Below are 24,995 nucleotides of genomic sequence, written 5' to 3' on the forward strand. Positions count from 1 at the left end.
GGATTTTAGTGCAAGAGAGCAGTATGTCCGGAATTGGAACAAGGCAACACGAACCCGGTTTGGAGGGTTGTGGCAGAGAAAAAGAAGCGGCCGGGAAGCAAGTTGGAAGAGTGTTATGACATCCTACAAGAAGATCAAGGAGGGCTCCGTCAAGCCAAGAGAAGCAAAGCACGTGAGACGTGTAGGCAGAGCATCAGGGCTTGACTGCCTCAAAGAAGCGAGGCAGACATTAAGAGTCAAGAAAGCATCCACGCACTTGGAAGAATAAATGAAAGATGAGAAAGAGGAGAGAGGAGATCAGTTAAGGTTTTGTCCAAATGCATCTGAACTCAATTTCCCTGTATCTCATCAACTTTGTACCAGAAACCGTCAAAAATGTTCGGTTACTTCAGCAAATCACAGAAATGAGTACACACAAGAGCCTCGGCTAGACTGTATCTAATGCCAGAACCAACGCATTTATCCGGGCTGGTGAGGACGAGTGCTAAGTCACCGGGCTCTTTCAACACTTACATTAAGACATACACTGTAAAGCACAGTGGATGAGTAGGAATAAAATGAAAACAACTCCTGTCCTCATAGAGCCAGCCCTGCACAAAACCTAAACAAAAGTCATGCCTCCCTCCCCCAAATCCGTCCATCCTCCCTAAGAGTGTCTCACTCTCTCTTGAATCCACTCCTGTCTCCCGTCCCTTCATTGTCTTACTCCCAGCAGATGGTCAGTTAGTTGCAAATCAAATAAATGAACACTGTCCACTCCTAAGATAATAGTCATATTTAAAGTCTCTTGAAACTGAAAAGCCTTTAATCCCCTGAAAATATAACTCTAATAGTGAGATGACTGCGCCCCGGCATCTTTCCAAAATGCCCCCTGGGCATCCAGACTTGACTCTGCTACTCAGAAAGCTTCTGCAAGAACCATAACCTGTTTGGACAGCAAAGATAGGAAAGACAAATGGAGCAATGAACAACATTGAGAAAGCAAGGCAGGGACAAATGGGAAAGATAACATAGGTTTTAAAAACAGGTTCACATTTGCATGCCAAGCCAGCATGACAGGAGCCAGGCGAGCCTCGGTGACGGCTCTCCGTGAATTGGCTACAAGAAATCTTACACGACTCAACTGTTTAAACACAATTCTTCGATTCTAGCACTCAGAGCCACTCGTCTCACTTAATTGCGCTCCCAGAAAAGGAATATGCTTATTGCATATTTCCAACTGGCTAAGACAGGAAACTCTAAGAGTTCTCATCGCACCCACAAAAATTTCTGTAACCACGTACGGTGGTGACTGTTGACTAGGCTTATTATGGTGATCACAATACATACAGATATCGAATCCTTATGCTCCTTATGCTGTACCCCTGAAGCTAATGTAATTGTTACATGTCAACTGTACCTCCATAAAAAATAGTAAAAGCAAGCAAATTTATTTAAAGGAATAGACTTCTATTTTGAATAAAGAAATCAACAAATACGGTTTTCTTTTTTAAATATTGGACTGTAGATACCATATTGGGTCTAAAACTTCACCTCCAGATGTAGTGTATGTTTATGCAGAGAAACAGAAAAGGGTCCTAACCTTGTAACATTAACTGCAGGACATTTTAGCTACAAAAGCTAATAACGATCACTAAATCCTAAAAGTTGTAGGCCAGTCCAGTTCTCTGCTATTGGTCATTTAATAAACATTTAGTGAATTCCCACTTTACCCAGGCACTGTTTGTAGGCGTCCAGTTTACATCATTGAGCAAAGCAGGCAGACTCTTTCCCTCATGGAACAGACACTGTCTCTTAGGGAAGACAGACTACCCACAATAGACATGAAGACGATTACACCATAGTATGATAGTAGGTGACCCATGCTATACCAAAAGAAAGAGTAAAGCAAGGTAAGGAATTTAGGAAGTACAGCTGGAGAAAAGAGAAGTAAATTTTAAAGACAGGTGAGGGGCGCCTGGGTTGCTCAGTTGGTTGGGTGTCCGACTTCGGCTCAGGTCATGATCTTACAGCTCATGAGTTCAAGCCCTGCCTCAGGCTCTGTGCTGTCAGCTCAGAGCCTGGAGCCTGCTTCCGATTCTGTGTCTCCCTCTCTCTGCCCCTCCCCTGCTCACATGCTGTCTCTCTCAAAAATGAATAAACATTTAAAAAAATCAAAAATAAATAAAAATTAAGACAGGGGAGAACCCAGTAGGAAAGACAACAGCGGCCTTTCCTATGAAATCCTGCAAACGCTGTGTTCTCTCACACCCCAGATCCACATCCTATCCCTGTTGGGCCAGATTTCCTTCTCTCCCGCAGGACTTCAAAAATGTTTCTTTCTCTGAGGCTCTAAGCCTGATGTGTGTTTTTCAAACTCATGCAAACATAAGTATTTTACTCACCTGCCTCTCTCTCTTGGAACTGAAAGATTTGAGGGTGAACTCGCCCAGATTAAGTACCTTTTTATGCAGTCAAATTTAAAATTTTTCTGCTCCCTGAATCACTAACCTCCAAAGTAGTTTTGCCTTACAGCACCCTATCAGGGCCCCAAATTATAAAAGTTTAAAATGTTCTGGCTGTATTACTAGTCGAATAAATCGTGGCATTTAAAACTATGCACAAAATATAAACTAAAGGACAATGAGATAAAAATTAGAAACAGAAAAGCTGATATTTTCTTCCCAAAGGGATTGAGGCCACTGGATTAATAGATTCCTTGTGCACACATGTAATTATACTACAGTTTAACTATCATAATAAAATAATTCTTTTACATACAATTCAAATCAAAGCACTCAGAGTGCCACAAGGGGCTGGGAATAACATTATATGTGAAGATCTCTCTTCATATGCATATATAAAATTTTGTCAGCTCTATTAAGTTATCACCATTAGCTCCTTTTATTGTTCCATCAATTCATCCACTGCTAAATAATAATCCAAATTTTACAATAAAATTCTTTCCTACAGGGCTTACATCTCAAGGCAGGCCAAAAGCAGAGCGGTGGCCTACAAGAACGAACAAAACGTAGTACGTTTACCATGATGCACATCCATCTGTGTACAGAATTAATGAAGACATGCAAGGCTTAAAAGCAGATGGAACAGAAAGCGTGCTCGCTCACAGATGGATAGAGCACCTAGTCGGTTTCCTACGGCATCAGAGAAAGAGGGCTCCACCCCGTTTCCTTCTGTCTGCCGCGGAGTTTTCCACTTGCCTCCACGACCTCCTTTATTAACACGTCTCCCCGGAGATACTATAAAATTATAAAACAGTTTCTGGGTTCCTGAACGAGACAAGGTGGCATGCATCTAAATTTGTGCCCATTCCCCGTCCTGGACACAACAAGAGGTCACTACAGGAGATTTCTAATCATTGGTAAGAACTGACGGGAACTGCTTTGGGACCTGAAAACTGGAGGAGGAACACAACCAGTACCCAACGCAGGGGGCGACCCAAGCTCGGCATTTCCGGAACCCCCGACCAGGCACCGGAAGGCAGCTGGGGAGGGCCACGCCTTCCCCCGGTGGAACCAGAATGAATACGAGGTGAGCCAGGCCCGAGCAGCAAGGTAGTTGGGTTGGAAGAAGCACTGTCCTTCTGGTGGAGAAGCCCAGGCTGCCATGCGGGGCAAGCAAGAGACACCACACAAGCAGCCTGGTTCTGGAAGTCTCCTTGTCCCCACAGGCCTGTAACGCCCCTCCAGAGGGCACCTGTAGAGGGATTCCAACACAAGAAGAAGCCCAGCCTGGGAAACACTCCAGGTCCGCCTCAGAGGAAAAGATCCCGTCAGACAAGCACCTGGCCAGAGAAGGCTCTGCAAGCTTGAAACCCCCCTTCACGCTGGGGACACCAGGGGGATGGCAAGGACCATCAGGAGAGCTAACCACGCACACAGCAGGGCATCGGAAGTCTGTCGCTGAGAGCCTAAAATTCCCGTCCTCTGCCCAGAGACAGGGGAGCATCTAGGGGGCACTTTAGGCGAGTCATGTGTTAGAAGGTTCTGGCTCGGGAAGCCTTGTTACTCCTATAGGCCCTGTGGCTGTGTTGTCGTACCTCAAGACAAGCAAAGATCCAGCCTGAAGGATCCCACTTTGCTTCCTCAGCCAGAACCATCAGGGGCCCCTGGGAACCCAAGAAGCATGAGATAAGTCAAAGAGATTAAAATAACATGGCAAAGACTTTGAAATTTAAGCCGTCAATGGAAACATAGCCACAAATTAGACCTGGAACTGCAGGCTAAATACAAACAGGTTGACTTTCTGCTAAAATAAACGATTTATATAGGATCCTAAAGTATTCTAACGAAAGAACAAAAATGTCCAAACAACAAATGAAAATGATTTGTCATGTCAAGAACCCAAATAAGTAAATAAATAAATAAATAAATCCTTGCATGAGAAAAGACAACCAACCAATGCCGACACTGGAATTAATCAGATATAATTATCTGACAGAGGTTTTAAATCAACCATCATAAAAATACTTCAAAGATAAATTCAAGAGGGGAGGGGCAAATACTTCAAGATAAATTACAAATTCTCTAGGAATATATGAAAAAAAAAACATCAAAGTAGAAGTTATAAAAAAGAACCAAATGGAAATTATATAAATGAAAGCTACAAAAGCAAAGGAAAAAAAAAAAAAACCTCACAGAGTAGAAATGACAGAAGATAAGAATCCGTGAACTTCAGGACAACTCAATGGAATTCATGCAATCTGAACAACAGAGAGAAAACAGACTGAGGAAAAAAAAAAACGAATAGAGCCCCGGGGACCTGTGGGATATCAATAAGAAATATACCGGTCATCTCAACATATTCAGAAAAAAAAGAAACAGAATGGAGCAGAGAAACTAATCAAAGAAATAATGGCTGAAAATGTCCTAAATGTGGAAGACAACAAAAATCGGCACATTCATAACACTCAGCAACTCTGAAAAGGATAGACCCAAAGAAATCCACACCAAGACACATCATAATTAAATTTCAGGGAACGAAGGACAAAGAAAAAAGTCTAGAAAGTAACCGAGGAGAAATGATGCATTACCTGTGGGGAAACACCAAGTGATAGGTCAGTGGATTTAGCTAATGAAACTATGAAAGATACAAGGAAGTAAATCATACATGCAGAAAGAACCATCTATCACAAATTCTGTACTTGGTCAGCTATCATGCAGGAATGAATGGCAAACAAAAGCATGCTCAGATGAAGAAGAAAACTAAAAGAATTTGTCACTAGCACATGTACTTTTAAAGATTGGGTAAAGACATTCCACAAACAGGGAGCAATAAAAGAATCTTGGAGCATCAGAACAAAACAATGACCAAAAGAACTGAGGATGTACAACACATTGGCCTTGCCCTCATGAATTTTATGAATCATACTTATTGATTAAAACAAAAATTATAATACCATTTGATACTCACGAGAATGATATATAAAAGTGCGGAAGACTGGGGGCAACTGGGTGGCTCAGTCAGTTAAGCGTACAACTCCTGATTTCGGTTTGGGCCATGATCTCACGGTTTGTGGGATCAAGCCTTGCATCAGGCTCTGTGCTGAGAAGTGCAGAGTCTGCTTGGGATTCTCTCTCTCTCTGCCCCTCCCCCTCTCACTTGTGAGTACACGCTCTCTTTCTTAACATAAATAAACTAAAAAGAAACTTGGGAATATTGTAAATACTAATAGGCTGTAACAAGCTCATTCATTCATAGATGGAATAGATGATACATAGATCAACCCACAACATAAAGAGCCACTCAAAAGTACCAGAAATAAATTAACATGTAATCGTACAAAATGTTCAAATAACACAGAAAGTCAAGAAAAGGGAAAGAGAAATGAGAACAAGAAGAACTAAAGAAAGCAAATAACAAAATAGCAGACTTAAGAATTGACATATTATTAATTACCTGAAATATACATGGTCTACATACAACAATCAAAAGACAAGAGATTGGCAGAGTGAATTAAAAAACATGAGACACTATATGTTGATTCAAAGAAAGTCATTTCGGGGCGCCTGGGTGGCGTAGTCGGTTAAGCGTCCGACTTCAGCCAGGTCACGATCTCGCGGTCCGTGAGTTCGAGCCCCGCGTCGGGCTCTGGGCTGATGGCTCGGAGCCTGGAGCCTGTTTCCGATTCTGTGTCTCCCTCTCTCTCTGCCCCTCCCCCGTTCATGCTCTGTCTCTCTCTGTCCCAAAAATAAATAAAAAACGTTGAAAAAAAAAATTTTAAAAAAGAAAGTCATTTCAAATGTAATACCATAAAGATGTTGAAAGTAAAAGGATGAAGAAAGATATATCATGCAACATTAATTTAAAAAAGAAGCAGGGGTGACTATATAAATCTCTGGTAAAAGAGACTTCAAACTAAAGAAAATTCCTAGAGACAAAGAAAAACATAAGGATGTTACATAAGGGAAGAGACCAATCCAGCAGGAAGACATAATAATCCCAAATATACCCACACCAAATAACACAGTCTAAAAGTACATGAAGCAGAAACTGATAAAGCAGAAGGAGAAATTAATAAATCCACAATTACAGTTAGGGACTTCAACACCTCCCTCTCAGAAACTGATAGATCTAAAAGATGGAAAATCAGCAAGGTTACAGAAGATATGAACACCACAAACAGGACCAGAATGACATATTTAGAACATTCAATGACAACAAAATACGAATTTTTCTCAAGTGCCCCCTGGAACATTAAGACAGACCATATCTTGGTGTGCCTGGGTGGCTTAGTCGGTTAAGTGTCTGACTTCGGCTCGGGTCATGATCTTGAGATTCCTGAATTCAAGCCCCATTATGGGCTCTCTGCTGACAGCTCGGAGCCTGGAGCCTGCTTCGGATTCTGTGTCTCCCTCTCTCTCTCTCTGCCCCTCCCCCACTCACATTCTCTCTCTCTCTCTCTCTCTCTCTCTCTCTCTCTCTCTCTCTCAACAATAAACATTACAAAAAAAAGATCATATCTTGAGTCATAAAACGAAGCTCAATATATTTAAAAGTATTGAAATCAGAGTGTATTCTCTAACTAAAATCCAAAAAAACCCAGAAATAGCATAGAAACAAAAAAGAAAATCTCTGGGCATGTGTTAATTAAACAACACATTTCTAAATGATCCAGAAGTCAAACGGGAAATTTTAATAAAATTTTAAAAATAGAAAGAACTTAATATAAATGAAAGTACAGCATATCTAGGTATATGGAATGTATTTAAAACAGTGCTGGCAGTGAAATTTAGAGCACTGATGCTTACGTTAGAAATAAGGAGGGGACGCTTGACTGGCTCAGTCAGTAGAGCATTCAAGTCTTGAACTCAGGTTTGTGAGTTTAAGCCCAATGTTGGGTGTAAAGATTATTTAAAAATTAAAAAAAATCATAAAAAGAAAGAAAGAAAAAAGGAATTACCTACCTTATACTAGAAAAAGAAGGATAAAGTAAACCTAAAACCAGCAATAGGAAGGAAATAATAAAAATAACAGTAAGAAGTAATGAAACCAAAAACAAGAAAACAGGAGAGGAAAAAAATATCAATGAAACAAAAAAGAGGTTCCTTGAAAAAGAATCATAAAATACATAAATTTCTACCAATGGTGAAAAAAAAGAAACAAATCACCAATATTGGAATGAAAGAGATGTCACTACAGACATTAGAGTTATTTTTAAAATTAACAAAAGAATATGACAAAACAATCTTACAATCACGAAGCTGAGAACATAGAAGAAATGATCAGTTTCTTAAAACACAAATTACCACAACTCAACCAAGAAGAATGAGATCATCTGAATAGTCATATAATGTTTAAGGACACGAAAACTGTAATGTGAAAGCCCTTGAACAAAAATAATGAAAATAAAAAAAATAAACCTCCTGAAAAAGAAATCTTCAACCCAGATTGTTTTAAAGAATTCTACCAAATAATTAGTCAATTTTGTACCACCTCTTTCAGAAAATGCAAGAGGAAAAAACCTTCGCAACTCACTTGATGAGGCCAATATTGCCCTATACCAATGCCCTATACCAAAAACAAACAAAGGCAGTACAAAAAAAAAAAGAAAGCAACAGATCAACATCGTTCATAAATTTATATTTAAAAATCCTCACGCTCACACACATAAATCAGCAAAATGAATCCAACAATGTATAAAGACGGATCTTGAACTGTTTCTGGTCTCCTCCAAGGTCTGGTTGGCTCTTCAAATAGCAGGGATAAGGCAGTGATACGGTCAGTTTGGGTCCTAATTAGATGATCATCAATACAGCAATATGGTGACAAATAACCAAGTGTGTGTCGAACTATAAACTGACTTTTCCATTAAAGTTAATCTGGTCAATAGTCATTCTAAATGTCTATTAAAAACATATACGGAGTGCCCGGGTGGCTCAGTTGGTTCAGTTACTGACTTTTGATCTTGGCTCAGGTCAAGATCTCACGGTTTGTGAGATTGAGCCCCACATCGGGCTCAGGCTTGTGCTCTCCTCTTCTCTATCTCAAAAAAAAAAAAAAAAAAATTCTCTCTCTCCCTACCTATCCTACAGTTATTTTTAAACAAAAGAATACTAAAAATAATTTTAGAATCATGAAGCTGGTAACATAGAAGAAATGATCAGTTACTTTAACAATTAAATAATTTAAAATAATTAAAATTAATTTAAATAATTAAAAATTTTAAATAATCTAAAAATTTTTTAGAAACACATACAACTACTTATTATAGGCTGAAGAAGATACTTCTACACTACCCAATAATGGATGTACTTGATACTCTCTCTTTGCCTCTCCTTTTTAAAAAATGCTTATTTATTTTGAGAGAGAGAGCATGAGCAGGGGAGGGAAAGAGAGAGAGGGAGAGAGAGAATCCCAAGAAGGCTCCACACTGACAGTGTGGAGCCCGACCGCATGAACTATGAGATCATGACCTGATCAAAATCCAGAATCAGATGCTTAACTGACTGAGTCCCCACTCAGGCACCACATTTGCCTCTCTAGACCATGCTTCATCCTTTGCTATCATGTTATGAACCTTTGGAGGCTGACCTGACCATACTGCATTTCTCTGATTCCCTTGGGTTCTTCTACTTGAGTTGGCCAATGATAGACACTAGCAAGACCTCAGTCAGTGGCAAAAGAGAGAAGCGGACCTCTCTCTGCCCCCCTTCCTGCTGGAAAGGGGCTAGGTCTTTGCTGAAGCCCAGAGGTCTAGTCAGAGGCCCCGCTACCTAAAGGACTCTCCACAGATTCCTAATTCCACTCTCTCCCTTTGTTCCCGCAGCCCTAAAAGTGCCAATGTCTCCCTGCTCCTGCCTGTCCTAAAGATTTTTGTCATTCCTTTCAGGTTAACCTTAACTTTGACTGCAACTTCCAACTAGTTCCTTAAACTCTAGCCAGCTCATTAAGTTCCCCTTAATGTCCTCATTTGAGTCTACAATCTTGTTTCCTGCTAATGATACAGATGACTACAGAGCGGCTAGATGACGACAGTCCCTCAAAGATCTATCACTAATGTGCCTAAGGTAGGAGGGTGACATCTTTTTTTTTTTCCTCTGACTCCAAGATCATAAATATAGAAACATCCACAGGTGCCACAAGAGCAGGTAAAAATAACTGTAAATAAAATCATCAACTATTGAATTCAGAAATCTGTTGCACTTCTATACACTAATAACGAAGTAGCAAAAAGAGAAATTAAGAAAAAAAATCTCTTTCACAACTGCATCAAAAAGAGTAAAATACCTAGGAAGAAACTTAACCATGGAGGGAAATGACCTGTACTCTGGAAACTATAAAACATTGATGAAAGGAAAGGAATGTGACACAAACAAAGGAGAAGACATTCCATACTTATGAATTGGAAGAATCAATATTGTTCAAATATCCATACTATGCAAAGGAGTCTACAGATTTAATGCAATGTCTATTAAAAGATACCTACGCCATTTTTAACAGAACTAGAATAATCCTCAAATTTGCATGGAACCACAAAGGATGACAAATACCCAAAACAATCTTGAAAAAGAACAATGAAGCTGGAGGAATCACAATCCCAGACTTCAAGATATATTCCAAAGCTGGGGTAATCAAACAGTACGGTATTGGCACAAAAATAGACACATAGATCAATAGAGTGGAGAGCCCAAAAGTAAACTCACACTTATGTGGCCAATTAGTCTACGACAAAGTAGGCAAGAACATACAATGAGGAAGAGGCAGTCTCTTCAATAAATGGTGCTGGGAAAATTGGACAGCTACATGCAAAAGAATGAAACTGGACTTTCTTATACCACACACAAAAATAAACTCGAAATGGATTAAAAACCTAAATGTGAGACCAAAAACCATAAAAATCCTGGAAGAAAACATAGGCAGTAATTTCTTTGACATTGGCTGCAGAAACATTCTTCTAGATATGTTTCCCAAGGCAAGGGAAACAAAAGCAAAATTAAACTATTGGGACCACACCGAAATAGAAAGCTTTTGCACAGTGAAGGAAACCATCAACAAAACAAAAAGGCAACTTACTGAGTGGGATAAGTGCAAAAAAATGTATCCAATAAGGGATTAATATCCAAAATACATAAAGAACTTATACAACTCAACAACAGAAACCCCCACACAATCCCATTAGAAATGGGCAGAGGACCTGAGTAGACATTTTTCCAAAGAAGACATCCAGATGGCCAACAAACAGACACATGACCATGTGCTTAACATCACTCATCAGCAGGGAAATGAAAATCAAAACCACAATGCTATCACCTTACCCTTGTCAGAATGGCTAGAATCAAAAAGACAAGAAATAACGAGTGTTGTCAAGGATGTAGAGAAAAAGGCAAACTTGTGTACTGTTGGTGGGCATGTAAATCAGTGCAGCCACTGCAGAAAACACTACATTTTTAACTGAAAAAATTAAAAATAGAATTCGCATATGACTCACTAATTCCACTACTAGATATTTACCCAAAGGAAAGTAAAACACTAATTAGAAAAGACATACACACTCCTGTTTATTGCAGAATTATTTACAACAGCCAAGATATGGAAGCAACCTACCTGTTCACCAATAGATGAATGGATTCATGTGTGGTTGTGTATGTGTGTGCGCACACACACACACACACACACACACACATAATGTGAAATTACTTACCATATCAAATGATGAGATCTTGCCATTTGCAACAACATGGATGAATACAGCAGGTACAATACTAAGTGAAATCAGAGGAAAAGAGACAAATACCATATGACTACACTCATATGTTAGAATTTAACAAACAGAAACAGAGAAAAAAGAAACAAAATGCAGACTCTTAAATATAGAGAACTGGTGGCTGCCAGAAGTGGGGGAGAGAAGGTGGGTGGGTGAAATAGGTGAGATTAAGAGAACACTTATGATGGGCACTGAGTAAAAACAGAATTGTTGAATCACTATATTGTATATATACATATATACGTATATATTGTATATATAAGATACAAAGAAGTCCTCACTATATGGTTATGTATAGCATTATGCATGGTGGGGTTATTAAATATTGAAAACATGCCAGATCTTTAATAGTAAATTCAACTAGTTTCCAATAAAAATAATGGCAGAACTTGAGAGGTCAGCAAATGGCTAAGACAAATCTTTAAATAATAATCAAAATGAAAAAGAAAACTATTCATGTACTTTTTCTTTACCTTTTATACAATTTTGTAGATATTTCAGCCAATAGCCTTGACAAAAAAAAGGGGTTTGTATACTATTAATTGTCTGGCACAATTCACTGGATATATAGACAATGAAGGAACCTTGAAAATCAGCTAGACAATCCTCCCATTTTAGAGGTGCATAAATAAACCCAAGAATGATTATGACATTTATCTAAATTCATAAAATTAGATATCCAGAGTAGAAACAGACACTAAATTTTCTAATTCCGATCCAATGGGATTTCTCATAAACCATGAAATCTCTTCAAAACTTGACCTTTTTATTTTTTTAATGTTTATTTTATTTATTTTTGAGAGACAGCATGAGCAGGAGAGGGGAGAGAGAGAGAGAGAGAGAGAGACACACACACACACCCAGAATACGAAGCAGGGTCTAGGCTCCGAGCTGTCAGCACAGAGCCCGACACGGGGCTCGAACTCACGAGCCGTGAGATCATGACCTGAATCAAAGTCGGACGCTCAACCGACTGAGCCACCCAGGCGTCCCAAAACTTGACCTATCAAGTAAACAGAGGTTTCAGCACGTACCTCTGTTCACTGCTGCAAATCTAGCTTTTTCTCCTAAATTGCTGTGCCCTTCTAAGTTTACACATGCTATAAACGTAAGTGGCACACGCTTTAGAGGTAACATTGTGATGAACGAGTAAATGTGATCCCCTAAGCAGCCTGGAAACAAGAATTCATCTGCACATCGACAAAGGTCACATATTTGTCATGGCTACCTGGGGCCTGGCCGATAGCTTCTTTTGGAAATTACAAAAACAAAAACTGAATCATTCAGTTATTTTCAAAATGTTTCATTAATGTTAGTCAGAGCTTGAGTTACTTACGTTCCTTCATATTAATTATCAAATAAACTCTTCTACATGACCATTAAGTTTCCAGAGATCCCTAAATGTCTGTGTTTCTGACAAGCAGACTCTCCCTGGCTTATACAATTACCATCAGAGCTCCTCCAGACAGGTTCCTATATCATCCATGAACTCAGCCAAATATCACATACCATATGTCAATAATTCTGCTTATCCGTCCTAAATGTATTTTTAAACAATTTTTATTTGGAGGCGAACGTGACTATCAGACAACATTTAGGAAATCTCTCCCTTCCTTTGGGCTTTATGCCTCTGTTTATAGATGTCCCTCCATGATTGAACCTAGAGGGGGAAATGTACTTTTTATGGTAGTAATTTTTTTCTCTTTTCCCCCCATTTGTTCAGCTGAGAACAGGAAATGAAAAAACTTGAGCTATGGAATTGAACAAACTATAAACTACATCTGTTTCTGGTGGGCTGCAGGCCTACCCACCGTCCTCACAGTGCTGTGGGACAAATGCCCTGCTTCCATCTGCTTTTTGCCTAGGCTGGGATTTCATGTCGTAGATTTCTCTAACATGACAGCCAAGTGCACAAAGACGGTATAGAAAATAAAGCAGACGCCAACAGCGGGCCGAACCCAAGCTAATCGGATAATATTGCTATAATTTTTCAGCCTTTTTCTTTCTTTTTTCTTACAGGACTAAGCTTGCCCTGGGTGATATCTCATAGATGTTCAAATCCCATATACCATCCCAAAGTGAGAAACCAGAACATTCCATGACCACGTGGGGCCCAGGCAGCTGCAGCTCTGACAGAATAGGGGGTGTTGTTAGGGAGCAAAGGGAGGCAACTCTGAGAAAATAAGTTATTGACACCGAAAAAAAACAGGTACTTGAACGAAAGTCAAAAGATATCTTTCTGATGGGGTGGAATAGTGTTTGGCGACCTGAAAAATCACACATCCACATGGGGTACTCAGTTACCAACTTCGGGATTGTTGCAATAAGATAGAAAACTGAGAATAAGGGACATACAGCTTTCACCGGCGGAACAAAAAACGACGAAGGCCTAAAAAGCAGACTGCCATGGGGAGGCAGGGGTACAGAAAGGGAGACAGCAGGCAGCAGAAGGGATACTTCACCTGCACCAGTTTCCTGCAATGGGCTGGATCTGGTTCCGAGCCCAGAGAAAAAGAAAAATGTACCTCCTGCGTCTACTGCTTCTAAACCAAACGGGGCCAAAACTCAGGGGAGTGCCCGTTAAGTGCGGCCTTTCAGCTTTAAGAACAAAGAAAGAAACTTCTGTGAACTGGCATTTGAACTTAAACCCCACGCTAAACACCGCTTCTATGGCAAAGGAGTTCAAAATGGCTTACAAATGAACTTCTTGAACAAAACCTTTCCCAGGTAAGAGATTTACTATAAAGTGGCAAAGAGGAAAACAACAAGAAAAAAAGAGATCATCCCAGGAACCAATTTTGCTATGCTTAGGAAAACCTAGAAAGTTGTAGAAAGAGACAGGTTAAAATTTAAAATTTCTTCAAGCCACCAAATCATACATTTTGTGTGAAATAATTCTGGTCCTAGATAGCGGTGGATTAGCAAAGTCTTTATGCCATATATTAGTTTAAACGCCCTCGTTCCGTTAATACCACGTGCGTAACTGCATTTGAATGTATGTAAGCTGTTCCTTTGTTTATAGGTAGGCAGTGAGGCCAGAGAACGGAGGTTTGAAAAAAAAAACTGTTTAAGTGAGTTAATCACTTAAAGTGTGATTAGCTCTTCCAATTTTAGTGATAACTTTCTTACCCATCATAATGACAATCAAGTCACTGACCATCTGATTTCCCAATTTTAAATTACTTGGGGGACTGTCCTGAAATTACCTTGTTTTACTTCACTGTTTATTCAAGGGTTTATTATCTGCTTCCCCTGAGAAGAGTGTAAATTCCATGAGGGCAGGGACTCCACGAATTGTTTACCACTGTATCTCCAGTACCTAGAATAGTACAGGACACAGAGGGGTTGTTGAGGGAATGAATGAATCATATAATGAAATCTTTTCCTATGCCCATCTTATTAAAAAAGTATAAATGCTAAAGCTACTAAAGGAATATTTGAAACGTTGGTTAATCCGTTAGGATAATCTCAAATTCTAATTACCTCCAAATAGCTTTCCATTGTCAGTAAATCATTCGCTTGTAAATTTACTACCAATATGGTAACCATCTCAGTCTTCACAAAAGCATTCAGGCTCAATAATACTATTCTAAATATAATCCTAGAAGGTAAATATTAAGGAAAGCAATTCCAAGCCATTAGGTTAACTACAGGCCAACTCCATCCAACAGTAGAAAGTTCTTGGCTTGAGAATCAAGAAACAGAGATTCTAGTCTAAACATTTACTTACTACTTGTGGGAACTTGTGTAGGCCATTTGACCTCTCTGAGCTAAAGCCTCCTGTAAAATGTCAAGATTGGATGTAATTGCCAAGACCTTTGGTAGCTTCAAAAGCCTATCAGGGCAAGAAATTGAAATTGTGAGCAGAAGGAAAATTGTACGATGCATATATACGTACTAACAACAGAGTACGCTCCAGTTTTTACCGAGGGCCAGACCTTCTTCCCAAGTACTTAACATCGGTTAACACACAAAATCTTCACAAAGAAGTCTTTGAGGTAGCTTTCCTCCTTTTCGTTTTAGAGAAAGGGAAACAGAGGCCGAGACGCATCAGGGGACTTTCTCAAGGTTTGAACAGACAGACGTGCGCAGCTCAAGACTCCAAGTGATCTGCCCTCTGCCGGCCTTCATCCTCCTGGCCCACCTCTTCCGACGTCTCTGCACGCAAGCCCCCCTGGATTTCTCTCTGGACCCTGAGCGCACATACTCGTTCCTGTCTCAGATCCTTTATACTACTCGCGCTCTTTCCTTGGAGGGTTCTTTCCATGGCTGGCTCCCTATCTTATGCGGGTCTCATATCAAAAACCATGGTCTTGCCCTGATCCCTCCAGCCAAAGTCATCATGACATGCACCAACTTCTTGTTCTTCCTGGATCTATCACCATGTGAAACAATCTCATGACATTGCTCAGTAGTTCATTCATTCATCATTTCCTCCTGCGACTAGAATGTAAGTTCCACAAAGGCAGGGATTTTAAACTGTCATCACTGTATCTCCAATAGCTGGAACAGTAGAGGGGACAAAGTATTTATTGACTACACGAAAAATAGATGAGAGCATCAACAATGACTTTCCTATATTCAACTTAACTACTCAAAAGTATGAACACAAAAGCTACGCCCTCGATACGCTGAATCCTCTGTTATGCCGTCTGAGTAAGATTGTCAGACAAAGGAGAATTGAGTTTACTGACAATATTTAGTACTCACATTTCTCAGAATTTCTGCTTTACTGTCAATTCCTATCAAAATAATTATGTAAACATTTCTTTTTTTTTTCATTAAGCGAGTGCGTTCATTTCAGAGAGGAGTTCGGATCTTTTACTAAATCACCCAAGAAACTGAGTGACAACATGACTCATCAAAAACATTAAGTTCACAGAATCTAACGCTTGCAAGAACCCTTACATTTTGTATTAAAATGTATATGCTTAAAGAGCGGAGCACAGTGATGGGCAGAGACAGAACAGCAACCACGCTGCGTGTCCTCTCCAGAGAAGGTAGTAAAACATTATTTTACCAGTACAGAAAAAGGTGACAGTAAGCGAGTCTTGAGTACAGTCTGATTTGCGGGGGGGGGGGTGGGGGGGGGTGACTTAAAGAACACAGGGAGCCCTAGACTGGAAGGGTATGGAATAGTGGAAGGTCAGAGCTTTCACCGTCCTCAAAATTCTCATGCTCGCTTCCATAAGTTACTTCAGGTAGCTTTAAAAATCCACACAATATACTAAGAAAAGATAAAAACAGGGTAAGAAATGTCATTAGGGGAAAATGACAATAGAAGAGACCCACTGAAGCCAGGGCTGAAGCGAGGACACAAGCTGCCTGTGGATACGGACTCTTGGATCCTTGCTAGATCACCTACTGACCCAACCTCTTCTGGCTTCCAGGGCGAGGAGAGCCTTGCGGGGCAGAGCCACCAAGTCTAGGATTCCAGGGAAGCCCAATCAGGCGTATTAACCGTTGTGTGGATGGGGAATGGGGCCCACGCCAGGCACTGCTTGGAAGTCCAAGAGAATCTCCTCCCATGGGTCCTCATAAAGATGGCAGTAGGCAATGAACCAAGCCCAACAGCATCCTACACTAAGTGCAGCAATGTGTTTCCTCAGGCTGTTTTATATAAAATTACTCACTGTAGGCTGCGGCATTGCACTCAAGAAGCAATTCAATAAAAGCAGTTATTCGAGCGGCCGACGGCAGTAAGCAGTCAATTAATGCAGTTCCGGGCAGGACCACATATACTTTCCGTGGTGTGTGCATGTGCGTGTGTGCACATGCACACACGTGTGTATAAGCACGCTTTCATTCAAGTGAGCTTTCCACAGCATTGGAGCCTCAGGGACCTCAAGGTGTACTCCTTACCAGCCAGCTACCTGGAATGCAGCTACCCTGTGTTGTGCCTTCGTGCGGAACAAGAGGCTATCCTGGGAGGGACTAACATTCTCAGTCGCCAAGGGAAGAGGCAAGAAGTAAGTTCCTCGAGATATAAATTTGGAAATACAGATCAAGGGACCAACAGGTCCCTGAAGTTCACCAGCAGAAGGTAGGCAGCTGAGAAAGATTAACCTGAAAATTATACATGCAGGCAAACCAATCATGCATGCCTTTTGGCATTTTAAGTCTGGGGAAAGAACCTCTGAAATGGTTCATCTTGAAGAGCAGGTCGTTCTCTGTACAACAGAGGAGAACTGACTGAAAAATATATGCCTACAGAATTAAATAAGTTAACATACTGAATAGGATCAAAAATTGTAAGGGACACCTGACTGGCTCAGTGAGTAGAGTGTACGACTCTTGACCTCAGGGCTGTTGAGTTTGAGCTCCACGTTGGGTGTAGAGAGTACTTGAAACTAAAATCTTAAAAAAAAGTATAAGCCAGTTGTATGTTACAGATAGTTTTCAAAAAAAAATAATAATAATGACTTTTGTTTCAGAGTTGTACCCCTGCCATGCACTTCAAAGAATTTAAGTGTACCTCTCTATTCTCTGCTTTAACACTCTAGAAAAACAGAATGTGTAGCTTAATATTTAATACTGCTGTTTTATTTCTGTACTCAAGTATCAGTTTACCTATCTTAATGCAAATATATTATTTTTTTAATTTTTTAAACATTTATTTATTTGTGAGAGACAGAGAGCAAGAACAGGGGAGGGGCAAAGAAAGAGAGAGGGAGACACGGAATCCGAAGCAGGCTCCAGGCTCTAAGCTATCAGCGCAGAGCCCTAGGCGGGACTCAAACTCACACACCACGAGATCATGACCTGAGCCGAAGTTGGAAGCTCAACCGACTGAGCCACCCAGGTGCCCCTAAATATATTAATTCAAATATTCAATATATAACTTTTTTCATAACAGACCCTCTGAACTCCTTTGTAGGAATCTCACGGAGGACACCATTCTTTACATCATTCGCTTCATGAGGAATCTTGCAAAACATCCCTGTCTAGGATTAGTACACAAAATACACAAATACAAATTAGTACACAAAATATACAAAAGGTACAAATTGTACGTCTTGAACAACTGGTTTATTTTTAAATTTTTTTAACGTTTATTTATTTTTGAGAGACACAGAGAGACAGAGTGTGAGCAGGGGAGGGACAGAGAGAGAGGGAGACACAGAATCCGAAGAAAGCTCCAGGCTCCGAGCTGTCAGCACAGAGCCCGACGCGGGGCTCAAACTCACGAACCGTGCAATCATGACCTGAGCCAAAGTTGGACGCTTAACTGACTGAGCCACCCAGGTGCCCCTACAATTGGTCTAATTTTAAACACATAAACTGTGTGAACCATGGAATTGCCCAAGTTAAAATTTTTCAGTTAATTGGGAAAAAGCTTAGTGATGACTCACGTATTTGTAACAAGTGTATAATACACATTTAGTATTCTTGTCATTATTTATCTTTTAAAGTTTAAGTTATTTTTTAAAATTTTATTTATTTTAGAAAGACCGTATGCACATATGCATGCACACGTGTGGGTGTGGGAAGGGCAGAGGGAGAGGGAGAGTGGGGAGAGGGAGAGTGGGGAGAGGGAGAGTGGGGAGAGGGAGAGTGGGGAGAGGGAGAGTGGGGAGAGGGAGAGTGGGGAGAGGGAGAGTGGGGAGAGGGAGAGGGAGAGGGAGAGGGAGAGGGAGAGGGAGAGGGAGAGGGAGAGGGAGAGGGAGAGGGAGAGAGAGAGAATGAATCCCAAGTAGGCTCCACACTCAGCCTGGAAACCCTGGAATCATGACCTGAGCGGATATCAAGAGTTAGAGGCTCAACCAACTAAGCTACCCAGGTGCCCCAAGTTTAAATTATTCATAATATAATTTATTTTGAGTGATGTTTTGCTAGATTTTCTTGGTGTGTTTTAGGACTGCTTTATTTTTTTACTTTTTATTTTTTTAAAGCAGTTTCATTTTTTTTAAAGATTCTATTTCCATGCAATACCTACACCCGATGTGGGGCTCAAACTCACAACCCTGAGATTGAGAGTCTCACGGTCCACCAACTGAGCCAGCCAGGCGCCCCTCAAGTCTGCTTTAGATGTACAAAAGAATTGACTTGCGAGCCTGTTTTCTCTTTACATACGGTATGGGATTAAGTAGTCTGCTTTATTTAAAAAATAAAAGCAAAAAACTGGTATACCTCTTTAATCAGATAACTAATAATCTAATCAGTGGAAGATCTGGAGGACAAGGAAATAAATATATTGTGTACTTATGTTTCTATTACTTTGAAATAGAATTAGAGGGTATAACTCTCAAATATCCTTAAAATTTTAAAAATAAAATTAAGTGGATTTCCGTTCAGGTGTTGGCTTTTTAGTATGTTGAGGGGAGAAGGGGTTGTTTGCTGTTTTTTCGAAAACTATCAGAGAAAGTCTAACTGTGAAATAAAATGAGATTCAAAATTTTAGTACACATTGAATGTAACTGAGCAGTCTATTCATTTGTTTAGAATTTGAATCTTTTGTGAAAGTATTTACTCTTAATATCTTAATGTTTTTGCCTTATATCATAAAGAATCATTTTCTCCAATTATTATATCCCAAAATACCCCTCAAGAGATTTATCATAGTATTACTTTATGTTTTGGCAGCCTCTAGAACAGAGAATGAATTTAGCAGGGATATGAATATGGTGATATTTTTTAAGTCTTCTAATATTTGCTAACTCACAGTGCTCTGATTTACTCACCGTTTGAATCTAAGTATTTAAATAACCTTAATAGGAGCAAGTTAAGTAAAAATATTCAAGGGACACCTGGGTGGCTCAGTAGGTTAAGTGTCCAACTTGGGCTCAGGTCATGATCTCATGGTTCCTGAGCTGTTTGAGCCCCGTATCAATTTATCTGCTTTCAGGGCAGAGCCCACACTGGATCCTGTCCCCCACTCTCTCTCTCAAAAGTAAATAAACATAAAAAACATATATTCAAATAAATTTCTTAAACTCCCATCTCAAAATTTCTAGTGTAGCAGTTTTCTCAAAGTGTTTACTGTAACATCAATTTTCTATTACAATCTTTTTATTGAAAATATTCGATAACATTAATGATTTTGTCTCGTTAGATGTACTCTAAGATATTTAAGATATCTTACTTCTTTTAAGATATTTCTTCCACCAAAAGTTTTTCTTTACTCCAATACCTTTTCCATCTATGTTGAAGGCTATATGTAGATATGCAGGTATTTCCAGTTCAGAAAATGACTTAAGAAAGAAGAAAATATTATTTGTGGAATTGTCCCTTCAAATTTACAGGACAAAAGAAACAGCCAAAGGCCCATGAGGCTCAGAGACAGAGTGGAGGGTCCACGCGGATTCACAGTTTTCTGTAATGAACACCATGTTGCTGAAATCTACCGAAGCATCCAGAGTCCGGACATTGTGCTCAACAATCATTACCCAAACAACGTGGACAAGAGGGAAACTGATAGAGAAGCAAAAGAAGCAAATGTGAACAAAAGGAAATTGAGGGAGATTAATCTGTTAAGCAAATATGTTCTAAATTCTCAGAAGTAACTGCAAAGCTTTTGTACACGATGTCTTCCAATGGCAAAGAGGTGGCCCGGAAATATTTTCTTCATTAGCCAAATCAAGCTTTAGGCAGCAAATGAGAGTATTCTTTGTACTTTTTATGGTGACAAGAACAGTCAGGGTAGGAGTTTAAGATAATGTGACTAATTTCACAATCACATGGAAGAAACAATCTCATTGTCTTATAGTCACATTTCACTCAGGACACAAAAACCTAACTTGGGGCTGAGTTTCCATCTCTCACAGTTTCTTTGTGTTTCTGGTTGTTTGTTTCTTTGTTCTAAATTCTATCCATGTATAAGAACAATATGGTTTAAAAAATCTAGAATTTATGGGGCAATCCTACAAAATTAGAATGTATAGATTTTGTTTCTGTGGCCCCAGCAATCAGGAAAATGAACCTGTGGAAATGCATTCATCAGGCCTCAGCAAGTGAACTCATCAAGCAAACATATAAAGGAAGGGACACCAGAGCTCCTTAGGCAGCTTGGTTTGTCAAGCATCTGACTCTTGGCTTTGTCTCAGGTCATGATCTCGTGGTTCGTGGGTTCAAGCCTCACACTGGGCTCTGCACTGACAGTGAGGAGGCTGCTTGGGATTCTCTGCCCCTCTCTCTTCCCCCCCCTCCTCAAAATAAAGAAACATCAATAAATAAAGGGGGTTTCCTGGGTGGCTCAGTCGATTAAGTGTCCGACTTTGAATCAGGTCACGACCTCACGGTTTCTGAGTTCGAACCTGCATCGGGTTCTGTGCTGACAGCTCAGAACCTGGAGCCTGCCTCGGATTCAGTGTCTTCCTCTCTCTCTGTCCCTCTGTTGTGCACGCGCTCTCTCTCTCTCTCTCTCTCTCTCCCTTAAAAATAATAAATGGTAAAAAAAAAATCCTATAAAAAAAATAAATGAAGGAAGGAGTGTTACCTGACATCCAGGCACTCTGAGTATACAGCTTAAAACCACTTTATAAATACAGTAATCAATACCAGCGAAATTAGTAAGTGGTGATAAATTAACGGACTTGTCCAAGTGCAACTTTCACTATAAATAGTAATTGAATTTTTCCATCACCTGAGAAACCATGTACCTCTGCTTAGGACCTGAACTAATTACTTCAAAATAGTTGGATATGGTACATATTTGATTGACCTTTAGCAAAAAGCTACACACCAACATATGAACCAACTCTGAAATTAAGCACGAAGGATAAAAATGTATATTGAAAAGAATCTTCTTTCAAATGAGCACAAAAATAAAAAAATAAACTCCAGCTTCATTTTTGTTTCTACCAACCAAATCTCCATTGTTCCACTTATTTCTGGAGTTCCAAATTTACAACTAGATAGTTTTCTGATCTCACAAGACATCCTTAGTATTTTTAGTTCTCTCTCATTTCCCTTGACTCTAGGAATCTCAAGAAGACAATTCTAGAGACGGGAAAAAAATACCGGTTATCATAGTCTCGTCCACAGAGAAATGGTGGAGGCCTAGAAAACAGATATTCCCCTGAAAAGGATGAAAAGAGCAAATGTTCTAGAAACAGGCATTATAGAACACGCACATTTAGAAGAGTGTAAAAGCAAACTACCAAGATAAGGAGCAACCCAGATGAGAGAAGACAAATCAGAATCAATGCCATAAAAGCCAACTGTTTAGAGAAGCAGGGAATAGTCAAAAATATTGAAATCGACGGAGATGCTCTGGAGAATGAACACTGAGCAAAGGCCGCTGCACATGGTTAAAACAATATATTAATGACATTCTAGAGCAGAGTCTCAGTGAAAACATATAGAATGAATTTAGGTCATAAGGCCATAAAGTAGAGACATCAAAGTAAGATGTTGACTATTCGAGAACTGTGGTAGTCAAAGAAATACGGCAATCTCCTCTTCTATGTTCCAAGAACCCCAACAGATGCCTGAAACAACGGATAATACCAAACCCTACATACACTTTTTTCTATATATACACACCTATGGTCAAGTTTACTTTCTAAGTTAGACACGATAATAATGATGACTAATAAAATAGAACAATTACAACAATACGCCATAGTTAAAGTTAAGTGAATGTGATCTCTGTCCCAAAATATATTATACTGTACTCACCCTTCTAGTGATGATGGGAGATGATAAGATGTTTACATGACGCGATGAAATGAGGTGAATGACGTAGGCCTTGTGACACAGCATCAGGCTGCTACTGATCTTCCAACGGTTTGCTAGAAGGATCATCTGTTTCCGGGTCTTGGTTGACACCAGTAATGGAAACTGCAGAAAGTCAAAGTGCAGATAATGGGGGGACTCCTGTAAAATGCCACACTCAGATAAAAATATATCGTTATGAGACATTATTCACATCCCTCCTCGGTGTGGAAAGCTCTGATCTTTGGCCTAGATTTATCCACTATGTATTTATTTCAATGACTTCCTTCATTTCATTACTATCCTAAATATAATATTCTGTGCTTTTTAAAAATACACTCTGGGGCTTGCTTGTTCACCTGGATATGGTATGAAGTCCCAAATAGTGACACGTTTCAAAAGATCACTTGAGTTATTTTCATTTAGAGACAACTGAACGATTATGACTCTCGTGTAGTAAATACCTAGCATGGGTTCATGCTCACTCAATATTCTTCACAACTAATTATATGATGCTTTATAAACTATGGTGCTTTGCATTCTGTTTTTAAAATTTAACTCGAGAGTTACATATAACTCTACTGGATAACCATAATAAGTTCAAAATGAAATTGAAAAAGTACACCACAAATAAAATCCAAAAGATATTAAAATTCTGTTTAAAAAGCACTGTTCAACACCGTAAGTAACATCCCTTTATGGTACACTTAGTAATAAAATTAATGAGGCAGAGTCCTAAAATATTTCTAACAACCCCTCCTGTGTACCTATTATGCAAACTCATGGTTTCTCATTTCTTGTAGGAATTTTAACCATAAAAGAGTCTAAAATTTGGGTGAGCGTCCATTCAATTACTTATAAAAAATTTATAGTCAGATTATTGCTGTAAGTGTACATCAATATGTAAGACTGTAAGACAAATATATTTTAGTCTATATTTTATTGTTATAGAGGGGTGGGGAGAAGAGAGTGACCTGGTGGCTAGGTAGAAAAAGGCACTGAAAAAGGTAAACTATCAGTTGCTACAGGGTAAAGTAAATTATAGTTCCCCATGACATTTGTTGCTAATTATAACAATCATCTTCCTAGACAACAGGAGGATAATGATACTCAATCAAGAGCAAGTACTCACAATTTCCTCCCCAGGTCCCACAGCCCCACTGGATTCAGCACGTGTGTCCTTCTCCAAGCGGGAACTGGATCATTCTTTCTTGAATTTGTTCGAAACCATCCTTTAACCCTTTTTTCTAGTGCATTATCAAAGAGCTCTTTGTTTTCAGATTGAGCAATCTGACTGAAAAAAAAAATGACAAAGGGAGAGACAAGAAGGAGTCTATTCAAAGTAGGAAGATACACATGAAGAATAAAAGCAAGATAGACGTCTAAAAACAATACACTGTCATAAATTAAATATGATAACAGCATACTTAGGAGTTGACTTCTATGCTGTGTTGAATAATTCTCAAGGCCTAATACACAAAAGAATGTCTAACCTTTGTCTTGAGCCTAAAATATGTCTGAAGCCACGAATCTCAATGCTAACCCTTAAATGGAAAAACACACCTGAAAACATAATTATCGAAGACTAGACAAATATCATTCTAAATAACATTGTCCCCAATTTTCCGGTACAATTTTCATGTACTTTGATATGTATGTGAAGTACGGACTTAATTCTCATGTGTTTTCTATACTAAAGGCAATTCTTTAAGTATATGAGCAAATATAAATTAACCAGATGTTTTCATAAGGCTTGAAATGCCATATTGTTTAATACCATAAATGTATAACCAGGGGAAAGTTGTGTGCTCTGATTTTGGGTTGATGAAATATAGACCTCAACCACATCAAGAGATACACAGCAAATGCTGACCAGAGGTTCTCACTGTTGAGTGAGGACAAAGACCAAGTACGTTTAAATTGCAGTAGGTATAATTTTGAGCAAACAAAAAGAAATCTTTGATGTGTCTCTACAAAAGGTGGTTAATGGATTTAGTTTGATCTGTGATTCAAAGAAAAAGCCATTCATTATCATCACTGCTATTATGGTCAACACGGCCAGCCCTGACACCATCATCATCATCAATATTTGTATTCAAAATCTCTACATAGTCTCTAATATCATAAACAATAC

The 24,995-nt window shown here is 39.3% G+C and overlaps 1 protein-coding gene across 1 annotated transcript in view; it reads right to left on the bottom strand.

The window, feature by feature from the left end:
- LOC132666666 (uncharacterized) overlaps positions 1 to 24,995 on the bottom strand; it is a 612,017-nt gene that overhangs the window by 89,666 nt on the left and 497,356 nt on the right. The window contains exons 7-8 of the mRNA XM_078446589.2: positions 23,994 to 24,155; positions 22,826 to 22,987 (exon numbers count right to left, since the gene is read on the bottom strand). Coding sequence (XP_078302715.1) covers positions 22,948 to 22,987; positions 23,994 to 24,155 — 202 coding nt within the window. The 3' untranslated portion in view covers positions 22,826 to 22,947. The remainder of the gene's footprint in view (positions 1 to 22,825; positions 22,988 to 23,993; positions 24,156 to 24,995) is intronic.

This window comes from Panthera onca, chromosome B2 (genome assembly GCF_046562875.1).
Source record: "Panthera onca isolate mPanOnc1 chromosome B2, mPanOnc1 haplotype 2, whole genome shotgun sequence".
In the NCBI taxonomy this organism is placed as follows: domain Eukaryota; kingdom Metazoa; phylum Chordata; class Mammalia; order Carnivora; family Felidae; genus Panthera; species Panthera onca.